The sequence below is a fragment of the Euprymna scolopes genome, chromosome 37 (assembly GCF_053919585.1).
Source record: "Euprymna scolopes isolate OS-2025 chromosome 37, ASM5391958v1, whole genome shotgun sequence".
Classification (NCBI taxonomy): domain Eukaryota; kingdom Metazoa; phylum Mollusca; class Cephalopoda; order Sepiida; family Sepiolidae; genus Euprymna; species Euprymna scolopes.
In genome coordinates this window covers 83,252,820-83,279,341 of record NC_136518.1, presented here as the reverse complement: position 1 = coordinate 83,279,341, position 26,522 = coordinate 83,252,820, and the positions used below count along the sequence as shown (strand labels likewise).

Below are 26,522 nucleotides of genomic sequence, written 5' to 3'. Positions count from 1 at the left end.
ACGAATATAAAGCTATCATTTCGGTCAAAGTATGACCTAATTCGGGTGACTTATACTTCCGGCTGCGTTAAAAGCCAGGCCTTATGATAATAAAAATCTTAATAAAAAAAAAAAAATTTCCAAACCTTATTAAACTAAATTTGCCACGTGATAACATGGTAATAACATGGTAATAACATGGTAATAACATGGTACACAAAATTCTCAATAAAAATACACCTGAATTAAAATAACATTGCGGTGAAAATCTGATCCAAATAATACAAATCTAAATAATAAAATCTTAAAAGATAGAAATAGTTTAAGCAATCTAATCTCATCGGGTTGACAAAAAAGTTCTTGCGGTTTTTAACTTCTAAATTCACATGAATATATGTCGGCGTAAACAAAAATTTATTAATCGAAATAAACACCACCAGAACCAACACACTTTTGCCAACGCAAAACAAATGTATCTATGCCAGTAACGTAAAAATCTTGCGTTCTGGTCACTGAAGGCGTTTTTGATATTGTTTAGGTTTATGAAGCATTTCTCACGCAAAAAGTTGTTGAGATGCTTGAAAAAGTGGTAGTCGGTAGATGAGCCGTCTGGAGAGTATGGCGGATGAGGTAGAGTTTCTTAGTCCAATTTGTTCAACTTCTGCGGGGTCGGTTTAGCAACTTGCAGTCAGGCATTGTCGTGGAAGAGAACTGGGCCTTTTTTGTTGACTAATGCTGGGTGTTGTTGTCGAAGTTTCTGATGCATTGCATCTATTTGTTGATAAGTACTTCTCCGCCATAATGATTTTACCTGTATTTAAAAAAAATGAAATGAAATGTATGAGACCGATCACATACCATCAAACAGTCAGCATGACCTTTATTTGGCGCAACCCTGGTTTCGAGGAGTGTCGTGGAGCTTCGTCGGCGTGTAACCACTGAGCTGAGTGTCGCCGAATGGGGTAAAAATCCCACTTTTTATTGCAAGTCAAGAGAAACGGGTCCTTCTTGTTTCGTAAAAGAATGGAAAATGACACTTCATAACGGCATTTCTTTTTATTTTCGTTCAATTTGTGAGGCGCTCATTTATCAAAATTGTTTGTCTTTTCAATCTCTCTCTGGTGCTTGAAAATCGTCGTATACGTTAAGGCTAATTCAGAATCAAGTGCATATGTGTCTTTTTATGTTTGAGAAAATATCAACATATTTTACATGTGTTTTTACGATAATAGGGGGAGAAATAACAAGTTTATAGTTAAATATTTACAAATTTATAAGAATCAGGATCGGAATCTGTAATTTAGTACGGAATCAAGAAAATATTGGAATCGTCCCATCACCTATAACTATACACATCTATTTTTATAATCTTTAATAGGACACATCTTATACTTCTAATCTTTATGTAATTACTCTTATACGCAGATAACTTATTGTAGTTAATCTATATCTACTTGAGTACTGCTAGATCATACGTGGATGGCAGCATTTAATACGAATAAAAATAATCTCTTCAACAATAACAAAAATAATTTCGACTGCCGATTGTCATGATAAATAACACCCTACTTTAGAATACATCTAAAATCCGCAGCCGTACATTCACAGGCAAAAAATACATTGACGATGTTGCCAAGGCTGCTGCAAATAAGGCGGTTCTCCGTTTACTGTGCTAGAAAATTACCCACACTAGAAAGCGTCCTATATGTTTGCAAAACCACATTTACTTCATGCATTGGTTATTGTTGGCACGTCTGGACTAGAGCATCTGCCATTAGTCTCTCACTCTTAGCTAGGAATCAAAACGGAGTCTCAAATCAAATGGGTTTTGTACTATCGGTCAAGCTCCAATATCTGTCCTATCACAAGGCTGCATTTTTGTGTCTGCTTTTACAAGTACTTTAAATGGAATCTACTCTGCTGAACTCGCAGTATCGACTCCTGACTAACTCAACGAGCAGCGAAATCTCGCCCCTTTAGTGATGACGTCCCTAGATGCCGTAAAGCCTTTTACTGAAATACTCGTAGCTTCTTCCCGCAGACTGTTAGACTTTAGAATTCCTTGCTTGTTTCCTGCTTCCCTGACTGTACTAATATGCAAAAGTTTAAATGTAATGCGAACAACCATGTCGCTGCTTTACTTCTCTTAGTCCCCTGCAAGACACGGTCCCAAATAATAACCCCCTTACGACCATGTGACAATATGCTTTGCTAAGCGTGAAAATGAGTAAGATTAAAAAGAAGTACGTTTCGACGTTAATCGTCTTGGCAGGTGTTCAAGAACGGTCATTAGTGAAACGTAGATCGATCCACGTGGAGTCAGTTTTGATGTTTGCATAATTTTACTTATCTCTTAATGTTGGGACAATTAATCGGAATCAAAATCAGGAATCGGAAAAATCAGAACTTTTAAGGGGTTTCGGAATTGGAAAAAAAAAAAAAAAAAATGGAGCCTAATTTCCTATTCCAAAACTATTCTTTTAATTTTTTGTGATGAAATAAACAGAAAGTTATTTGAATAAAATAAAATACGCATCAAGTGCGCTTGAAAGTCAAATCATAACGTAATATTAGGAAAATAAACAAATATTTTACTTGTTTGAATTTATCACAAATATATTTCAGAGGTATACTCCATCTTCAGGGTGTTGTTTTGTTTCTTTTCGCGTTGTATCTAGCGATTGTATTTTGAAATGTTTGAACTGTGCATAGACAACGCGAGAATAACGTCAAGGATGAGATACAACGCGCGGCTCTTTACAAACAGACACCCTTTTCCAACTTTACAACATGGCAAGGAAGAAGAAAAGGAAAAAAAGAAAGAAAACAACACACTGAAGATGGAGTATACCTCTTAAATATAATTGTGATAAATTTCAAACAAGTAAAATATTTGTTTATTTTCCTTATATTACGTTCTGATTTGGCTTTCAAGCGCACTTGATGCGTATTTTATTTTATTCAAATTAAATCAACGTTTCTATATGAACTCTCATCCTTGACGTTATTCTCGCGTTGCCTACGTTGAAGAAAATTATTTATTTATTAGAAGTTGTTCGTTTACAACATGAAAGTAAAGACCACAGAAATAAGTCATAAATTCTCGGATTTAACATTGATTTTCAGAGCCTAATTTATTGCTTTTGTTGTTATATTAGGGTAAACAGTCCTTTGTAAACCTTTTCGCATATACTCGCTAAAATTTTCCAGCAGTTCAAAAGATTTAAAAACTCTGGACAAGGTTTCTCAATTTCGTTAACGCCGTCTGGACACTGTCGATGTCTGCGGTCGGCTTCTTCTGAAATAATTAACGTTTGTGGTACTTCTTGGCTTTGGACAGAAGTAAAAATATATATATAGAGAAAGATCTTTAGAAGTTTTCTGATTAAAATAAATTTAAACTTATATCCCTTTCCTCAAAGAAGAGTGAGCTTCGGGCATTTTTTTACGGTAACAAACAGAACAAAGAAAGGATGAAAAACAAATATGCAACGAATAAACGTTACCAAAACCACGATTCTTCTACCTACCTGGATAAGTTTATTTGTGTTTAAGCTTATTTTAAAGTATGTTTTTAGAACGAAACAAATGAAGTGTTCACATTGATGAGTTAGATTAAAAAAAAAAATGGCTGTCCATAAACTTTCACCAAATCGCTTGAAATGAGAACAAAGGCAGAAACACATCAAATAAATGTCAACAATCGAGCGAAAATGTAATGTTCTACCAGTATTTTGTTGAGATGTTTGAGCGATTCGACAATATTAAAAAGAATGGTCCGGAAATGATTATTTTTTTATGTTAAATTTATGTAGAGAACTTTTTTACTCTAAATTCTAAAATAATTGTTTTTTTTTCTTTCGCGGCGTAATCATCCAAAAAAAAAAAAAAAAAAAAAAATAGAATCTCATTTTGGGGGAGTGATTTAGCTAAAGGCGTTAATTTATTATTATTATTATTATTATTATTATTATTATTATTATTATTATTATTATTATTATTATTATTATTGTTGTTGTTGTTGTTGTTGTTGTTACTGCTGTTGTTTCTGTTGTTGTTGCTGCTGCTGCTGTTGTTGTTGCTGTTGTTGCTGCTGTTGCTGTTGTTGCTGCTGTTGCTGTTGTCGTCGTCGTCGTCATCATCATCATCATCATCATCATCATCATCATCATCATCATCGTCATCGTCATCATCATTATCATCATTATCATATGTATATGTACTGACGTATTTTTTTATGCTATTAAGGTTTCAGCATCTTTATAAAACTTTTTTTTTGTTATTTTTTTTATTTACAAATAGTATGTAAACAAAGTTTCTTAGTTTAACTAAACATGTCTCGTCTTTGCTGAACCGAAGCCAACACGTTTAAATGATGAGTCTCAACATTTTTTTTCACGTCTTTGACCTTTTTGATTTCTTAAATGGTTTTATATTTATCTTTGTTTAGTTACAAAGACGACGACGAAAAGCTGATCAATTCCGCCCTATTATTGGCCCGGGCTTACAATATGATCGAAACTGAAGAAGCAGCAGGTCGGGCCTTATCCCTTTTGATTTCTCTTTCACCATATCTATCTCTCTTTTATTTATTTTTTATATTTTTACTCTTTTTTGTACTCTTCATCTCTTTTAGATTGCTGCCCACCTTAAAAAAATGATGGGCGTCCGACGGGATGGAAACCTCAGGATATTATTGTAAAAAGTTCAATTTGTAACACGTTTCAGTTTTCTGTTTCATGTGAATTCAAAATTTATTTGCTTATGTGGAATATATCTACAATACTCTTGAAAGAATTTCTTGCTGTAACGATAAAAATGTCGCCCTAAAGAAAACAATTTTATTTGAAACCATATACCGAAAAATAAATTCAGGTAACTTGATTATGTAGTAGAGCTGATATCTATTTAATGTAGCCGCCTTCAGCCTCAATAACCGCCTCGATACAGATCTAGAACTGGAAGCATGCCTTTTCCATAAGCGCCGTCTGGAGCTCGGCGAATATTTGACGGATGGCGGCGATCAATCTGGCTTTGGTGTTGTGGGAGGTCATGTTGGTGATGTTCTCAACAAATGACCAAACGAAGTAGTCCAGAGTAGAGAGGCCAATGAAAGAAGGGGACAAAGTCGTAGCACTCCTTCTGAACCCAACTCTGTGTCTCTTTGGACTTTTGAACCGGGATCGAGTCCTGCTGCCACACCCAGGGTCTGCTAGCAGCCACCTGATTACACCAGATGAACACCACACTCTTCAGCACATCTAGGTACACTTTGGTATTGACTTTCAAGCAGACTTTCATGTGGGATGGCATAATATGGCCCTCATTTGAGATGTAACCGTGGCCAGAAAATTTCGTTGAGCTGTGCCCTCCAGCGTTGAACCGTTTTGATTTGCATATTGAGGTTGCTGGCAATGGTCCTGTTGTCATAACTTGGATCGGTAGAGAGCATAAGTTTTACAGCAGCGCATCTCCGACATGATAGAAGACTCCTATCGCTCTTCGGATTTGTACTGGCCAACTAGTAGATGGTCTGCCAAAAAAAAAACAAAAACAAACAAACAAACAAACAAACAAACAAACAAACAAACAAAAAAAAACAAACAAAAAACAAACAAAACAAAACAAAAAAAACAAAGAAAAAACTGTTTTCATCAAACGGAAATGAAATCATATCGTCTTTTCTACGGCGACAATTTTAATGTTCCTCCCTGTATTACCATTCAACTGAAACGCAGACCTCACGATATTAATGTGCCACATTTAGATCGAACAGATACTACACTTTAAAACATTGCTTGCAGGCACGGAAATTGTATTTTAGTTCGAGTCTCATTTTCAATTCAATAGCACATCAAATAAAATTTTTAAGTACTTTTTTTGTATTGCATTTTCGGCTTTCGGACGATTCTATTTTAAATAGCAGGTATGGAAGGTGATAGCAGAAATGAATTTTTATTAACGTATTATTTTATGTAGACGTTGTTTATTCGTTTGTTTATTCGTTGTCAGCATCCGATGGCCGACCACTACGCTCATCATCTTCAAGATTCTTGTCCCCTCCATGAAATTTCTTAAACCACCATTGTGCTGTGCGTTCAGTAGTGGTTCCTGGGCGAAACGCTTCGTTGATATCGCGAGCTGTTTCAGCAGCTTTTTGGCCTAGCGTGAATTGAAATAAGAAAATTGTGCGAATTTGCTTTTTTGCAACTTGTATTCAACGTTCTGAAAAGAAGACATAATTGCTTTAAAACGATTCTAATTTAAGCGATTTGATAGAGCGAAAAACGCCCTTTAAAATGATATATAGAGTATAGGTATTATAATAAAAACTTATTTGAAAATACATCATTTGAAATCGAAATTTAAAACTCTGCAAGAACTTTCTTGACAACCTAAGCTGAATAGATGACCTAACGGGCTCTAATCTTTATGGCATAGATAGGATGTACATGTTTATATTTACTATTTCTTCAGAAAGAATCGTATCTCCGAAAATGCTTTCACCTTCTAAACTTTAATCGGTTTATGCAATATGTTTTCTGCGACCATATTGCTTCAACGATGATTTTCGTGTTAAAACATTTTTATCCTTAAGCGTTTCTATTACTCATGCGATTTCTGCTTATTATTATTATTATTATTATTATTATTATTATTATTATTATTATTATTATTATTATTATTTATTTATTTATTTTTTATTTTTTATTATTTTTTATTTTTTATATTTTCAGCGTCCGCCGAGAGTTACATGAACGGCTGTCTTGTCAGCTGCACAAACGCGTACGGAGAGGAACACCCGACAACATTAACCGTCCAAGATGAATTGGCGCGAATTCTGATCCGAACCAATAGGCGACAGGTAGGCAAGTGAATCACGAAAAAGAAGATGGCTGCCAGCAGTTTTTGAAAACGATTAACAGACGTTTGCTATCTCTCCACTAGCTACACACCCCACCAGCGTTTTATTGCTATTCTTCAGATTATCAACGCAGAAGCAATTCTTAAATGTCTGGAACGGTTCCTAAATGAATAAGTGCCACATAAAAAAAAGAAAAAACAAACAAACAAAAAACAAACAAAAAAAACCAAACCAAACAAAAAAAAACAACAACAAAAAAGACAAAAACAAAACAAAAACAAATAAAAAACCAACAACCTTTGGATCGTTTTAGAACTCTTAATCACATGAATAAATATAAGAAACAAAATAAACCCCCTTTTTTATTTCGAATAGTAATGAGTAGGGCTATGACAACAGCATATTATTTTCATTGTTTTGATTCTCAGGTATATATCCATTGATATCTTATATGTTTTTATGTAGAGTGATGTGGTTCTTGGTTGATTAATTGTGTCTAACTGTGTTGGATATATACTCGAGAGTCAAGTCAATAAAAAAATATGCTGTTGTCATAGCCCTAGTAATGAGTAAGGCTGTGACAACAGAATATTATTTTCATTCTTCTGACTCTCGAGTATATATCCGACACAGTTAGACGCAAATAATCAACCGAGAACCACATCAGTCGATATAAAAACATGTAAGATATATATTCAAGAGTAAGAATAGAATGAAATGAAAAGAATATGCTGTTGTCACAGGCCTAGTAATGAGTCGCTACTTACCAAGGCTAAAATATACGGTATAATCACGTTGACACACTAGTTCCGTTAGTTAAGCAACGTTGAGGTTGATAAATACTAGATGGGTAATAATTTGGGAACACCGGGCGCTATTTGTTACTATTGTTGTTGAGCATCATTCATTCATTTACCTGCGGGACCTGTGGAAATTCCACGGCGGACATTTCCATATATATATATATATATATATATATATATATATATATATATATATATATATATATATATATATATTAGCATGGGTGCCCGGCGTTGCCCGAATGTTTGGAGGTGTGTGTTCAGCAAAAAAAAAAAGTGGTAGTAGGAAGGCAGGCTCGAACCCGTACGGCCAAGGAGGAGAAGAATGGGGGGAAAAACGTGACGTCTTTTCTGTTAAATCACCGCCAAACCGGAAGTGACGTAGGTTTAAATTAAGGCTAGACAATCGAAAAGAAGGGATGACTTCCGAAAATATCGGTGAAAAAAGCGACCCCTCCCTGTAGAAAAGTGACCAGTTGAGGGTGAAGAAATTAATGTTTTTAGCCAATTTTTCGGTATTTGTCGTGTAACGGGTTGAGCTTCAAAACGATACTGACCTTGTAAAACTCTGTCGAAAGTTTTTCGTAGACATACATACATACATACATACATTTATATATTAGTAACTCAAATTTTCGGCCCAAACCGATTAAAAAGCTTTCCCTCTCTTTGAATATCCTTCATGTAAAAAAGATGTAAGCGTGACACCCAAAATAACACACACGTTATCGTATTAATATATAGATTTCGAATGAATCAGAGGTTATTGTTGGCATCCGTTTTCCCGATACCTTTCTAGTTAGAATTATTTCTAGTTAGACCCTGTTTTTTTTTTAATTCCATTTTCACCTCACACAAGGCACAGTGCCACTTTGGGCTACCATCGGGGACAGTAGTTTCTGCATGCCAGTACGGTTGGGAAAACATGAACCTGGAAGAGAGTTGCAGAGTCTAGCAGTACTGAGGAAGAAACTATTAGAGTAGGCCTTCTTATAGGGATCTCTACTATATAGGGGTGGGATTTGGCTGCTTGTCGAGTTTGTCGGAGATAGTTACATCGAGGAGGTGCAAGGGCTTGTAGTTCCTCGGTGTATCCACCATTAAAATACTTGGGCACTTACGGGAGAGACCACATAATGGTTGTCAATGTCCCTAAGTGAAAACGTTTCTGTCGAACGAACTGGATTCGAACTTGGCACAATGAGGCGGTCAGTCTGTGTTATTAATTACTTAACCGCCGTCACTTACTGGCGCTGTTTGTGTTAGGAAGGTGACAACTTATTAAAAAACAAACAGACAAAACAAATCATTGTCATTATTGTTGACTTGGATTTGCATGCTACTAGGTACCGCCTATGAATTCATTATTCCCTAGAAACTTCCTCCTTCGAAGAATGCCGGTCTCTAGCAGCCAAGAATAAAGCAAAAGCTACTCTTGGATAACGGTTAATTATATTCCCAGTCGTATGAAGAACAATACTATAAGAGGATTGAAAACGATGTTATTTTAATTAAGACGAAGGATCGACAAGTATTTGTTGCCATTAGACTTGAAGACGTTTATGTTTTAGTTTTAAAATGAGTTCCATGGCACAGCGTAACACAGATGGGAAGTTCTTATAAACAAACTTTGTTTGCGGAGATTCCGTTTGCTTTTAGGTACACAAAGAAAGATATGTTATTTGCAGTGGCTGTAGGAAGACGAGTCATTGCTGTAAATTTGTACAGAGAATTACTAGAGATTGGAGCTTAGTCGAGCACCTTCCACTGAGATAGCGATAGAGTAGCAACAGACTAACAACGTCTTTCCCGTGAGAAAGGCGATATATGAAAGTAAAGACACAGGTTAGACTGATCCTCTTTTGTAAATTTGTTACTGAATCGTCAGTTTATCAATGTGAGTTGAGATTGTATATATCGGTTTAATTTATTTCAGAATATGCTTTTAAAATTTGAAATTAGTGCTACCTGATAACACTAGAAAAAAAATAACCTGATCATCATTTTTACGATAGATCTCACCACCGACATGATAATGGGTTTTTACGTTTAGAGCTTAACAGTGCAGAAAGATCATGGGATCACTGCAACGGAAGTACATGTAGGACAGGCACAGCGTTTCAAAACTTGCATTGCGATAGACGTTTTAGCTGGGATAACGATGCGGAACCAGTTAGGTTAAACATTCTTTTATGCACTCTGCCCGATTAGCAGAGACCAACGATTAGTGCATTAGCTCAAGTGTAACGAAGCGGTTCATTCTTATAGAGCGAAAATCAGCAGCAGACGCAGGATAGCTGACTAGCGAAAATATTAGCAGCAGCAGTCGTTTTAGCGATATGAAAATTAGCAAGTATATACGAGCTTGCGTCACAAGAAAAAGAGAAAAATTCACCACGTGGTCAAGAAGAGAAGCAAAGTACCTGCCGGAAAAGATGGACGTGTGAACACGAGGGCGAGAAAGCGTTGGCTTAACGTGAGGTAGCGGAGAAGGAGACTTTCAAAAAGCACACCTTATGCGGCAGAGCGTTGTAAAACACATGGGCGATTGAAAGGTTTTTTTAAAACGATAATGAAATACGTTATTTTAGAAAAATCGCGAATAAATGTATTTCAATGCTGAGGTGGGTTTTTAATTCTTTCCTTTATTTCCATGTTTTTCTTTGCGACGAAGTCTCAGACAACGTGTGGGTCCGAGTTTTTGAAATGTAACTACACGGTTAAAGTGTAACGGCCACGTTACACACGTTTGGCAACAATACTTTAAGCGTAGGCGAATTGTGGCTTTATCGAGATATACAATGCTGACAGGTGCGAGAGGTCCATTCATTAGCAGTTTAATCCGCGGAAAATAGGTGCGTCATGAATGGTTTTGAAGGCAACCGACAATCGCGACTTAAGATCTGCAATTCGTGGAGATAAAAGAAGACCCGCATGCTACAATAGAATATGTGTAAATAGAAAATTATCTCCCCTGACTTGATTGTTTATGAAATCAAAGGATAAAGTCAACCATTTTCGTTTCTTGTAGAGAATACGTCTCTTTCCTTTTATACACATACTTTACCACCGGAGGGGCATTGAAGGTGTTTCGGTACTCCATTGTTATTTCAATGGAAGGTACTCGACTGAGCTCATATCTCTAGTTACTCTCTGTAAACATTCACAGTAAGAACTCGTCTTACAACAACAACTGCAAATAACATATCTTTCTTCCTTTGTATACCTAAAAGCGAACAGAATTTTCGCGTACAGACTTTGTTTCTAAGACCTCTCCATCTGTGTAACAAAGTTCATTTTTTTTATAACGATCATTATATTTGTTCACACCAATAATCACAATGTTGTTAACCCCCCCCCCAAATTCTATGATATCAGATATTCTCGTTCTACAACATTACATTCTTTTCTTTTTAATCGGACATGTTCGTTTTTCAGGAAGCCTTGAAGATGCTGCGTTCCATTGTAAGCGTTAAGTATGCAATGTACGGAGATTACTCGGTACCTGTTGCCGAAACCCTCACCCTGATGGCTGCGTTACATCTCGCCGACGGTGAGTTGGAACGCGCACTGAAATCCTATGAAAAGGTAGGTGATTCAGAATCTTTTTATACCTTTCCCCTCTCTCTCTGTCGGTATATATATATATATATATATATATATATATATATATATATATATATATATATATATATATATATATATATATGGCGATTAAGCTACACTGAATATTCCGCGTTTCATCCACTCTAGGACTCTTCAAGTAACGCTGAATATTCAGTGTAGCTTAATCGCCATATATATTTTTATAAATTACTAACTAGCTCTACCTACGTATTGAACACTTTTGAAGTAAATACTTACAGTTTACGCATAAATCTATACTTTCGTATATTAATTTTATGTGAGTAAATTAAGTAGTTATATATATATATATATCTATATATATATAACTGTTTCTAGGGATCGAAATTCAGACCATGTTTCCACAGTCCGGCGCCTTAACCGTTAGGCAACGAACCCTAGATGAATTTACTGTTTATTTTTATCGCTTATAAATTTTAGATTTGTTGTTGTTGTTTTTTCAAACGATAGATTCGGTTAATATTGGCTTTCAAAAATACTAAAAACAAATTTTAAAAAATGTTATATATATGTCCAAACAAATTACGGGCGACTTTCTAAAAATAAATAAACAAAAAATCGAGCTTCGAGGCGAAGCCAATATTCTTTTTTTTAAATAAATTTTCACACACACACACACACACACACACACACATACACATCTTTCTATCTATTTAATGTCTGTCTATGTATCTTTCTGATTATCTATCTATTAATCTTCCGATTATTTTCTGCCTATTCATCCTTCCATCTGTCTATCAATATTTTTATTTTTTTTATTACATTTTCACTCCAAACAAGGCAAATTGCCACTTTGGTGTAGGGGGCTACTGGGGTACTATGTAAGGATTTGGGCAGCAAGATGTCGGTTCACGTTGCACTTGAACTTCTGCACGTCAGTACTGTTGGGGAAGCAGGGACCTGGAATGGAATTCCAGAGTCTAGCGGTTCTGGGGAAGAAACTATTGGAGTAAAAAAGATCTTTTACATCTAGGGATCTCTACAGTGTGGGGGTGGAATTTAGCAGCCTGTCGGGTTTGTCGAGGGTGCTCACGTCGTGGGGGCATAAATGCTTGCAGTTCGTCAGAGCATTCACCATTAAAATATTTGTAGAAAAGGCAGAGGGATGCTACATTTCGTCGATGGGACAGAGGCTGAAGCTTAGATGCCAGTTCAGGGCCTATCAGGTTTGTGACTCTCTTTTGAACCTTGTCAAGGAGCGAGAGACTAGTAGCAGATGCACCAGCCCAGATGTGACAGCAATACTCCATACATGGGCAAATGGTGGCCTTATAGAGGTACAGGATACTTTCGGGTGTTAGTAGTTTTCTAGCACGGTAGAGAGAGCCCACCTTTCTTGCAGCAGCCCTGGCAATGCCTTCAGTGTAATTGTTCCAACTCATGTTTTCTGTGAACGTTAGGCCAAGGAGTTTGAAAGATGTACTCTCAGATAAAGAGTCGTTGGCCATTGCTATAGGTGGTAGAGAGGGTTTCTTGTAATATGTTTTTGGTGTATATATATATATATATATATATATATATATATATATATATATATATATATATAAATTTTTGCACCTGACGGGAAATTATAGTTCTTCAGTGTTTGCACTAATATTCACATCACATATAGTTTGATTCGGCGAAGATAAGACAGAGTGAAAGAAAACGGCTTAAGCTGGAAATTACAAATAAGAAAAAAATCAGTAAATATAATAAGAAGTAAGGGACCAACATATATATAGTTTTTGAAATTTTTTTATGACCTTGAATACTCCTTTTACTCATCTGAATATAATACAAAAACTAATATATTCGTTTATTCAACTAATATTCAATATATATATATATATATATATATATATATATATATATATATATATATATATATGTATAATGCAAAATTTTGTTGAAAATTAAAAGATTCACGTTTTTTATATCCTTCGTTTATTTCCGGGATTTTTCCATTACAGCTGTTGCATTAATGAGTTGGCAATTTGTGTATATATATATATATATATATATATATATATATATATATATATATATATATATACACATTTATATATATATATATATATATATATATATACGTATATATATATACATTTATATATATATATACGTATATATATATTTATACACGTATATATATATATATATATATATATATATATATATATATATATATATATATATATATATATTTGAAATGGCAAATAATAGGATCATATAAAGAATATACGCCGGGAGACAGATTCTGTGCACTTTGTATGCATGAGGCCCTAAAGATTTTAAAATATGACGATATCAAAAATAAAACCACCCTCCTTAATTTAAGAGAGGAGATTATATCCTCATGAAGTCATAAACGTTGGTTTAAACTTAACAAATATAAATCACCATAAGTCATTAAAAATGTTGCTTATTAATAATCTATCTTGAAATTTTAATTTATAACTTAATACTATTATTAATAAAATTTTGATCGTCAGCATTATTATTAATATTAGTTATTATTATTATTATTATTATTATTATTATTATTATTATTATTAATATTATTTTATCTGATATATTTACCATTATTGTATATTATTTAAATATATATTTAAGTTTAGCCTATACTATATTTATTAATTTCAATAAATAAATAAATAAATTATTCAAATTACTAAATTCAATAAGTTCCCCATTATATTATATAATCTAAATAGAATAAACGCTAATTATCTCCCTTTGATCATTTAATTAGACAAATAAGATTATCTCCCCCCCCTTTTTTAAAAATTCTTTGCTTAATTTTAAATTAGGCGTTTACTAACATATTCTAACCGCTAAAAAATGTTCCATTGGCGTTCATTTTGAAAATTAAACATTTCGTGCATTTATAAGCTACAATCAACATCCAAATGAATGCTTTGACGATAATTACGGTTTTCAAAAGGCGAACAATTAAAAGATATATATATATATATATATATATATATATATATATATATATATATATACACATATATATATAATTCTGAACTTTTATTAAAAACATATTATTATAACCTTATATTTAAGCCAAATTCAGATTTATAATTTTATTCTATTTTTTATTCTCAACCCATATTACTTTGCTTATCAACATTAATAAGTAAATATTTTACTTTTTATTCTAATTTTTTCCAGATACATCTGCCTTACTTAAAAAATGCTAGGTTTATTTATGCTGTCTTTATATATATATATATAAAACCCACCGAATACATTTGCTGATGAAGAGACTTTGTTTCAAAAATTATTGTCCATGAGTTAATGTCTATCGCAATGAAAACATCGTTTCCGAAACGATCGTACAAATTATTGACTTTGTTGTGTTACTTCTTATGAAACAGATTTTTAATTTTTAATTTTAATTTTAAATTATCAATCACATTACTATATATATATATATATATATATATATATATATATATATATATATATATATGTTTTAAGTGCGAAAAAGACAGTTTTTGAATCCTACCCATGTCGGGTAGGACAAACATGTGTGCGTATGGGAAGGTTGGGTTGTTCGATGTCTATATATACACTTTTAAAAATGTGTTAAAATAAATATGTACATTTTTTTTTCTTCTGCAAACCTACTCATTTTCCTGAAACATTCAAGGAAAAACGGCTAGCCAGGATCCGCCCTGATACCTTGCTCTTTGATTATTATTTTCCCTATGCTAGGGGTTAAATGGTAGAAGCCTTTTCTTTGCGTAATAGTATTAGTATTCAATATTAGTGCTGATTCTAAAAGTCTTCTTTTAGCTCTATCTATCACGTATTTAATAATTTTCGCTTGATCTAAATTAAATGAGTGATCGTGTTCTGCACAATGGCAAAAGAGTGCATTTAGGGCGTTACCATTCCTTATATCTCTTCTGTGCTCGTTAAGTCTTAATTTCAATTTTCGTTGTGTTTCACCTATGTACGCTTGTTGACAGTTGTTACATGGGATGGAATATATACCGGCATCGGATGTGAGGGTTTTGGGAGAGTGCTTGGTAGTTTTTAATGTCTGTTTTATGGTTGAGGAAGTTGTTTGTATCAAGTGAAAACCAAGTCTATTAAGAGTGTCGTAGATTTTTGTATTTTTGGTGTGGGTGGGAATGAAAAGATGTCTGTTTAATAGTGAGGTATTTGTTTTATTTTTCTGTGTGTTTATGTTATAGTGTATTTTCGTAGCTTTTTTCTTTGCGTAAGAAATGAAATAGGATGGATACTGTAGTTTTCTTAAAACATTCGTAATATATTGAAATTCGTCATTAAGATATTTTTCTTGCGTGTCTTTAGAATATGCAGTCCCCAATATCTTACCGATGCCGGTATATATTCCATCCCATGTAACAACTGTCAACAAGCGTACATAGGTGAAACACAACGAAAATTGAAATTAAGACTTAACGAGCACAGAAGAGATATAAGGAATGGTAACGCCCTAAATGCACTCTTTTGCCATTGTGCAGAACACGATCACTCATTTAATTTAGATCAAGCGAAAATTATTAAATACGTGATAGATAGAGCTAAAAGAAGACTTTTAGAATCAGCACTAATATTGAATACTAATACTATTACGCAAAGAAAAGGCTTCTACCATTTAACTCCTAGCATAGGGAAAATAATAATCAAAGAGCAAGGTATCAGGGCGGATCCTGGCTAGCCATTTTTCCTTGAATGTTTCAGGAAAATGAGTAGGTTTGCAGAAGAAAAAAATGTACATATTTATTTTAACGCATTTTTAAAAGTGTATATATAGACATCGAACAACCCAACCTTCCCATACGCACACATGTTTGTCCTTCCCGACATGGGTAGGATTCAAAAACTGTCTTTTTCGCACGATCTATGACTTTTTATTTTCTTACATTTTTATTTCAATTATCCTGAAGATGTCCTCTGAAATAAGGACGAAACGTTGATTTTTTAATAATTTCATTCGGTTTTTCTATTTTTCTTAAAACATAACGTCAACCACCGCTGGTATTTTTTCATTCCTTATATATATATATATATATATATATATATATATATATATATATATATATACCCCACACACACACTATATATATATATATATTATATATATATATATATATATATATATGAAGGAGGGAAATGAAGTCGCTAATAGAAATTTTAAAATTTAGAAATATAATTTGACGCAAGTTGAAAGGGAGCGGGACTAATGCATGCCCGTCGGGTTAGGGTTAGGGTTAATGAATGCCCGTCGAAACGCATGAGATAAAACATTTATTGAACATTCATGGATTAAGGAATATTTTTGTATTTCTTGTCGAATAATAAATTTGGCGTAATTCTTTTAATTTACAGAATTTATTTCAAAATTTTAATTGATATCTATTGCTCTATCTCGTATATTGAGCTTTTCTATCCGGTTGAAATTATCTTATAAATATAGATACTAATATTTATATGGACTTTAAGTTTACATTATTATTACACTTTGTAATTTGAAATTATTTCCAAATTTCATTAAATTTGTACGTATATATATATATATATATATATATATATATATATATATATATATATATGTATATATGTATACTGTTTTAACAAAAACCAAGACATCAAAGAATGGGTTGATAGCAACAAATAGTGTATTTCATTGTTAGTTGCAATTGTTCCAAGACCATTCGGAAAAAACCAAACAATATGTTGTTTGAAAATTTTCACAAGAACAGCCTTTCTTAAGATTTATTGAATAAAAACACTTTTACAAGAAAATATTCTTGTGAAAATTTTCAAACAACATAATGTTTGAATTTGTCCAAATAGTCTTGAAATTGTTAAAACAGTATATGATTGCTCAATTATTAAATATGATTAATTTGCGTGCTTACAGTTTAAGTCATCTCTTTTTGGCTTAAAACTTATTGGTATATGAACGATTACTGCATTATATAAACCCAGTAAAATTCGGAATACTACAAATAAGACTATGTATCGGTATATATATATATATATATATATATATATATATATATATGTATATAAATATATATATATATGTCTGTCACCGTTCCTGTAAATAAGTTATTGGCTTTTAAAGGCACCTGAAGACATATGAAGTGCTATTTGATGTAGAACATGAAACTTGAGACGGCAATCTTCCGTAGAGATGCTGCAATTAATCTCTCTCTCTCTCTCTCTCTCTCTCTCTCTCTCTCTCTCTCTCTCTATATATATATATATATATATGTATATATATATATATGCATGCATTTATGTATGTGTATGAATATATGCATGTACATATATGTATTTGTATGCACGCATATGTATGTATGCGTGTATGCATATGCATGGATCTATGCATGTATATGTAATCTTGTCTCTAACATGTAGTGACGATTAATTGCACCTGCCAAAGGGTAATCGAGCTATTGAAGAAATGGCATATTTTGGAATAAATTCAATGTCCGAAAGAAACACTTTCGTCAGTGATCTCTGAACGGAAAAGAAAATGATTATTTTTTTCAAACGAAGATAAACAATCGACCACAAATCATATTAAGTTTTTACCCGGAAAATATCCAGCTCTGCCATATCAATGTAATGAAATAGCTTAGCAAAATTGTTGTTTCGGATATCATTTTCCAAGTTTGCTCACTGGAATTACAGATTCGTATTCCATCGGCTTTTATTGATTTGTGTTTCCCTTGTCTCTACATTACCTTTCTATGTTTTCTATATCTGACAGAAATCTTAACCGTTGGAAAAGAAAATAATCCAATATGAACGATATATATATATATATATATATATATATATATATATATATATATATATATATATATATAAGTGAACGTGTCTGTGTGTGTGTCTGTCTGTGTACATTTCCCGACATAATAACTCTGCCAATTTTCAGTCTACAGACTAGAAATTTGATATACAGGGTATGGAGATTTGGGAAAATCTTTATTATCCGTTTTCGGCCAGAAATTTGTCTGTTAAGGGGTCAAAGTTCAAGTTTTTACCTTTGAAAACTCTACCAAACTCCTCCGCCAAATTTAGATATAAACAATTGAAATTTTTGATATATGTTCCCTGGACATGGATCTTACTTAATAACTTAATTTGAGCCCAAAACAATAAATGTTAAGGGGTCATAATAGGGGTCAAAGCTTTAAAAATTTGACCTCTGCGGTCTCTACCAAATTACTCAGACAATTTCTAGTCTACACATTTGAAATTTTACATAAAGTGTATTCAGAGATAGGGCAAGCTTTTTAATCGGCTTGGGTCGAAAATTTTTAGTTACCAATATATAAATGTATGTATGTATGTTTGCATGTCTGCCTAAAACTTTCGACAGAGGCGACTGATTTTCACAAGATCAATATTGGTTTGAAGTTCGATCCGTCACACGACAACCGAAAAATTGGCTAAAAACATTAATTTCTTCACCCTCAACTGGCCACTTTTCTACAGGGTGGGGTAGATTTTTTTACCGCTATTTTCGAAAGTCATCCTCTCTTTTCGATTGTCTAGTCTTAATTTAAACTTACGTCACTTCCAGTTTGGCGGTGGTCGTAACAGAAAAGATGTAACGTTTTTTTTCCCGTCTTTTCCTCCTTCGCCTTACGAGTTCGAGCCTGCCTTTCTTCTACCACTTTATTTTTGCTCAACACACACCTCCAAACACCCAGGCAACGCCCGGAACCCATGCTAGTATATCTATAAAAGTCAAAGTGTCTGTCAGTCATATATATATATATATATATATACATATACTAGCGGTAGTAAAAGAAATACATCTTTAAGAAAAATTTAGCAAAATATTAAAAGCTCAACACATGTAAGAGGAGCAATCAATGCAGTTGTTCTTTATATATACACACAAATATGTCTTCTATACTCCTATAAATTTGAGTTTTTGTGTTTTGATATATTAAAAACCCTTTTGCTATTCATTTAAAAATACGACTTTGTTATATATGAGTCGTGCAATAGCATTTTTTCTGCAAAGAGTTCTAGCGGATTTGCATATTCTTTCAAACATTCATTTTAATTAACTCCCTATTAGTTTTTTCGATTTTCTCATGGGATGATCATCTTTAGCTAACTATTTACATGTAATTATATTCATGCAGATATTCTATATGATTTATACTTGTGTAATATTTTCGTAAAAAGCTTATAGTAAACACAAAACTCTTTCTATATGTATGCGTATATATTTTTGTTTAAACAATTTTTCCTACCAAACCCTTCTGTCAGTTTTTGGTCTACAGACATGAAGCTTTATATACAAGTTATTCGGACCCATGCGGAACTTTATAATTGTTTAGCCTGGGAAAATAGGTGCAAAAGTGTGAAAATTAAATAAATGAAATTTGCCAGCTTTATGTCGAACGACGGCATTACGAATATGCATACGATTCATGTTTTAATTTTTAGCCTTGCAGTAAACGGTCGTCATAGTACAGTCATTAACGTCAAAGGAAAAAGTAAATCGTAAGCTAAACGTTTTGGTTTCGATTCTTGGTGGTGGCGCACGAGTGCTTTTTTTTATAACTTTTAAAATCATTACTATATATTGGGTCCAATATAATCTATAATATAAATCTCACCTGTCTGTTTAAATGTATGTATGTATGTATGTATGTATGTATGTATGTATGTCTGCCTGCTTAAAACCTTTTACAAAGGAGACGGATTTTAACGAGAACGTTATCGTTTTAAAACCCGGCCCTTCGGATAAAAAATATCGAAAAATTGGCTAAAAACATATATTCCTTCACCCTCAACTGGGCACTTTTCTACAAGAGGATTCATTTTTTTTCGCCGATATTTTCGAGTAATCCCCTTTTTTCGACTGACTAGCCTTAATTTAAACCTTCGCCACTTCCGGTTTGGCGATGGACGCAACGGCAAAGACGTCACATTTTATTTTTTTACGTCCTTTTCCTCCTTCGAGGTATGGGTTTGAGCCTGCCTGCCTACTACATTTTTTTGCTCAACACTCACCTCCAAGCATCCGGGCAATATCGGCTGGTATAATAATAAATACGAAATCTGCATTAATTAAAATATCATATTTAAGCGTATTTTATAACCGGCAATGCCATGCGGCCTGCTAGTATATATATATATATATATATATATATATATATATATATATATAGTCATCCACATACGGTACTGTTTCGCTGTATCACAGCTCATCAGTGCGGCTAAACTACCTCAAGCCAGGACAAAACACACACACACACACACATATATATATATATCGTATATATGTGTGTGTATACATACATAAACAAATATATATGTGTGTATGTATATATGTGTGTATGTATATATGTGTGCGTATGTAGTTTCTGTCGCAAAGAACAGTAGAAAAGAAAAATACTCGACTCACTCACTTTTTCGTTTTTAACAAAACCCTTTATATCTGGCATTTCCAACAACGCATTTTTCTAAATATTTAAAAAGTTAATTTCGTCTTCTCTAGCCGTGTGTGACATTTTGCCTTTGCTCTGAAGACACCCATACGTCTCGAACATGTGCTTCTCTCGTCACGGCTGGAACACCACTTCTCGCAATATCCTTTGCCGAACTCACTTCTCCGAACACCTTTGCCTTTTTTTTTAAAATCTCCACCGTTATGTCATTTGATACAACCGGCTTGGTCATTTGCATATTCTTATGCAGCTACTGCTGCTTTCAGCGTCAACAGCTCTGTTATACTGACAATATATGTATGTATAATATATACGCGTTGTCGTCATAATGGCATATATACATTTGGCCATTTATAAACCCATCAACGTCTTTTCATGTATGTATAACCTTGATTCATTGTCATAGCTATATATAATGTGTCTACATGTCAACGTATAAATGCGGTGTGTGCACGCAGAGTATGAGTATGAGAGTATGTGTGGGTGTTTAACCCAACGCAAAGTTCACAAGAACATCAATAGACAGTTCAATGACACATTGTCGTTCAGTAAACGGAATATTAACCCAGGAAATACATTTATGCGTATGTGGCGCACAGACTAAGGGACATGCCCTGCGTTCACTGGTACCTTTTGTTCGCCGACGGTTGGCACTCGACTTGAAGCTCTGTAATAAAGATACTTCCAACTTCATATGTATCATGCAGTTAAACGCACGATAGCTTGTTAAACGTTAAGTATCTTTATTTCACTTCCATGTCCCCGTCGTAATACCAAGTTGATTTTTCACTATTTCCACTGTTGATACATTATTTGTCTGATGTGAATGATTCTCCTCGATTGCTATTAACGTAATATAATCCATCTGTTTCCTAATCTTATCTCTTTTAATTGCGTCATTGTCCAAAATCACCTACGTTTTATTCTTGTTTATTTTCCATTTGCTTCAAATATTTAACGTGTCTTTATTTAGCCTTTCATTATTTGTTTCAAATATTTGTTTCGGTTATTATTCTTACAGACGTTCTGTTGTCTGTGAAATATTTAATTTGTATCTATTTTACCTAGCTATCCAAAGTGTATAGCTAAACTAGCTAACGTAGTTGATTCTTCGCCAGCTCAGGATTCTAATCTGTTTCAGATATACATAGGGAGATACATATAAATAAATACATAAACACACATAAAATGCAGTGCAAAAAGGAAGGATTAAGTAAAAAAAAAATTAAAGATGAAAATGAAAGTAACAAATAAAGGTAAATTATGATACAGAACCCCAACATCTATCAAACAGTAGGAGAGAGATAGCGGACAATTGTGATCACAGGATAAACTTTACTCTAGGATAGCGATACAAAATAATTGTAAAACAAACAATAGCAATAGAAAATAAACAAATAAAATAGACATACATATATATAAATTATCACATATATGTATTTATATATATATATGTATACATACATATATATATATATATATATATATATATATATATATATATACATATATAAACTAACATCAAAACACACACATTTAACCTAGATTTAAAATAGGTCAGGAGACTAGATACCTACGCTCCCCGCCAAAATAGCACACAAAAAGTAACGGGTGAACGGAAGTCAACTGGGCTTTGTCCTGTAAGTGCCTGCTCATTGGCTGATTAGGAAGGGTGTAGCGGAAACTAGAAAGCTGATGGGCTAACTAAAAACTCAATAGAAGTTGCGTATATACAAACGCGAGACAACCACAAAATCCTTGCAAAAGCCTGATGAATCCTGGCATGGATGAAACGCGGAATATTCTGTGTAGCTTAATTGCCATATATATTTTATAACTTACTAACTAGCTCTATCTACGTATTGAGCACTGTTGAAATAAATACTTAAAGTTTGCACATAAATTTATACTTTCATATATTAATTTATGTGATTAAATGAAGTAATCATATATATATATATATATATATATATATATATATATATATATATATTAGTTTTGATATCCCTACTATATATTAGATTCCATATAATAATTGATAGAGAATTGTCTCTATAATAATAAATACGTAACCTGCATGAATTAAATCATATTCAAGCGCATCTTACGACCGGGCAACGCCGGGTGGCCTCCTAGTATATATATATATATATATATATATATATATATTTCTCTCTCTCAAAATATATATATATATATATATATATATATATATATATATGACTACTTCATTTAATCACATAAAGTAATATTCGAAAGTATAATTTTACGCGTAAACTTTAATTATTTACTTCAACAGTGCTCAGTACATATGGAGAGCTAGATAGTAAGTTATAAAAATATATATGGCAATTAAACTACACAAAATATTCTGCGTTTCATCCAAGCCTGACGAATCTAGCGTGAATGAAACTCGGAATATTCTGTGTAGCTTAATTGGCAATATATATTTTTATAACTTACTATATATATATATATATATATATATATATATATATATATATATATATATATATATATATACTCGGGTTTTTTTATATTCAAAAGTAATGGACTAATGAATTCAACGAGGTTGTTAGTGCTCAATAAAAAGAGCTGATAATACTTGTTTATTGTTATATAAACATGCTCACATCCTGCTGCTACAAATAGCCACTTGTTTCAATCAAACAACAGATATCATCAGGCAGCGACTTGACTATTCAAAAGTTCAATGAATAATGTATATATATATATATATATATATATATATATATATATATATATATATATATATATATATATATATATATAGAGAGAGAGAGAGAGAGAGAGAGAGAGAGAGAGAGAGAAATAAATATATATAATTTAGCAAGTATTTTAAAATTTCAAGTTGGAAATGATATATACATTTAATAACGCAACAAGAATAGCTTGACAGCACCTACTAGTCTGCAGAGCACATGAGGCATTTGATCTTTACCAAATTGTCACTTATTTTTAGGGCTGCCCAAGCTCAGCATCTCTTAACTTTGGTAATCTAACGACAACCGTGATTGGAGGATTGTATTTCAAACTAAGAATAATCTCATTTTAGATTTCACGTCTTGTAATCAGCAACATATATCTTCATTTGTTTTTAAACGGACATTTTCACTGTTTCTATGCGTGTATTTCGCGTATTACCGGAATTACATTTCACGAATAAAGAACATTTAAGCCAAATTTCTTTAAAGAGAATAAAACTGTTTTAATTATTTTACATATTTTTTTACTTTTCGTTTCGGGGCAAATAATCCTTTTCTCTTAATGTAAGGCACGCATTCGCGAGGAGCAAATCCACCAATCGGTCGTTTTGTGTCTCGTAAAACAAAGACAAAAAAAAAAAAATGTAAAATTAAAGGGAGATAATCTAGTCCGATCTAGGAATTGTCAGTTTTTATTATAATAATAAAGTAATACAGTGAGAAACATTTAAAACTTTCATAATTGTGGTTGACACGTAAATTCTTTCGCTCCATGAACATGACAGATTGACGAAAAAAGATTTTTCATTTTTCGCTATCATTTTTTTTAAACGTTTACTTTATCATCTTCGTTTATCTATCTATCTATCTATCTATCTATCTATCTATCTATCTATCTATCTATATATCTATCTATCTATCTATCTATCTATCTATCTATCTATCTATCTATCTATTTATCCATCTAGCTAGCTAGCTATCTAGCTAGCTAGCTAACTATCTCGCTATTTCATGTAAAAATTATATATATAAAAATAAAACAGTAGATATATGTCTGTTAGTCTCGTTGAAAATATTTAACCGATAAACTCTTAAACTACTGGTCACATAAAACTGAAATTACAGAAAATAGTAGTCATACACCAACGATGGTTTATAACGAGTAAAATCTTTGTTTGGATGGATGAATACGCCAGCAAGGTAAATGCAAAATGTTCATTTAAACTTGCCGACATATTTCTATTACTTTTGGGCACTCACGAATTCATTTATAGCTTGTAGTGATTTAATTTTTAATTTGTTTTTATGTATTTATCAATAACTCAAACCATAGGAAGCGCTAAATGCTTTGGTTTCAATTCTAGCTGATGGCACCCAAGTCATTTTCTTTCCTTAATTTTGGAAATCACTAATATGTATCAGATTCAATATTATATTCATTAGACACTTGTCTCTGTAATAAAAAATGTGAAATCTGCATGAATTAAATTATATTCAAGTGTATTTTACGACCGAGCATGACTCCCCTCCCCACTTCCGCTACTTAATCAATAAAATTTCATACAAGCAATTATAATACAACTCCTTTACCTATGGACTTTCAAATATAAATATAATTTTTAAATATAAATATATTTAAATTATATTTATATATATATATATATATATAGATAGATAGATACCTCCGTTCAGTCTCGAAAGACAAAGGATATCCCCTGTCGGGGCAACTGTGGGTGTAATTATGAGGCAAGGGTTGCGCAATCACCAACCACAAATTTCCTGAATCGGCACTACTCGAGTCCAGTGGCAAGGAGAAGACCAGGACGACTGGAAAAAATGCCGAGATAAGCGGAGAGCAGATACAGCACCTGGAATATATATTAATGATCTCCCAAACCACATCCCATGATCATTCGTAGACATTAATGCTGACAACACTACGATCTATGGCAACACTTCAAAGGCCATAAACGACCAAGTCCTCTCTGATTCTCACTCCTCTTATGTGATACAATGGAGAAAGAGGTGGCTGGTTTATTTTAATGCATCTAAAACCAAGCTTCTATCTTTACATCATCAACGCTCTGATCCCCGTCAGCCATCAATTGAAATGAATGGCTGTTCTCTTGGGAGGCTTCATGTTTTGACAAGCTACTGGGCTTGACCTTTAATCCTGATTTGAGATAGAACATGTTCATCAAATCCGTTGCCAAGTCTGCTGGAAAAATGGTAGGATCCTTCTACCGCGCCAGTACATATCTAACTGCTGATGAAATTCTCTACTGTATACGAGCCAAGTACGTCCAAGCATCGAGTACTGTTGCCACATCTGGGAAGGAACTGCGAGAAACAACTGTCTTGACAAAGTTCAAAATATACTTCGTAGCTTAGTGGGGGATGCCCTTTTCTCTTCTCTGCAACTTCATTCCCAAAGAAGGAACGTTGCCGCTGATTTATCGTTATTTTCGTGGCAATTGCTCGACTGAACTCTAATCTATGCCCCCCGCAACTTCCTACTACTACTGTTTTTGTGCTTTTCTTTTTGGCTCAACAGACACATCAAAACACCCGGGCAACGCCGGGCTGAAATGCTAGTATATATATACACACACACACACACACACACACACACACACACACACACATATATATATATATATATATATATATATATATATATATATATATATATATATATATATAAGTGAACGTGTGTGTGTGTGTGTACATTGGGCATGGATCTAACTTAATAACTTGATTTGAGCCAAAAACAATAAATGTTAAGGGGTCATAATAGGGGTTAAAGTAAAAAAAAAAAAAAAATTGACCTCTGCGGTCTCTACCAAATTACTCAGACAATTTCTGGTTTAAACATTTGAAATTTTACATAAACGGTATTCAGAGATAGGGCAAGCTTTTTAATCGGTTTGGGTCGAAAATTTTTAGTTACCAATATATAAATGTATGTATCTTTGCATGTCTGCCTAAAACTTTCGATAGAGGTGACGGATTTTTATAAGATCAGTATCGTTTTGAAGTTCGACTTTTCAGA

General features: G+C 33.1%; 1 protein-coding gene across 3 annotated transcripts in view; it reads left to right on the top strand.

Annotated features, from left to right (window-relative positions):
• The window catches only part of LOC145261255 (tetratricopeptide repeat protein 23-like), a 190,472-nt gene that overhangs the window by 133,907 nt on the left and 30,043 nt on the right, over window positions 1–26,522 (top strand). For all 3 annotated transcript variants that reach the window (XM_080119654.1, XM_080119653.1, XM_080119652.1), the window contains 3 exons: window positions 4,430–4,515; window positions 6,717–6,844; window positions 11,086–11,235. In XM_080119654.1, coding sequence (XP_079975780.1) covers window positions 4,430–4,515; window positions 6,717–6,844; window positions 11,086–11,235 — 364 coding nt within the window. The remainder of the gene's footprint in view (window positions 1–4,429; window positions 4,516–6,716; window positions 6,845–11,085; window positions 11,236–26,522) is intronic.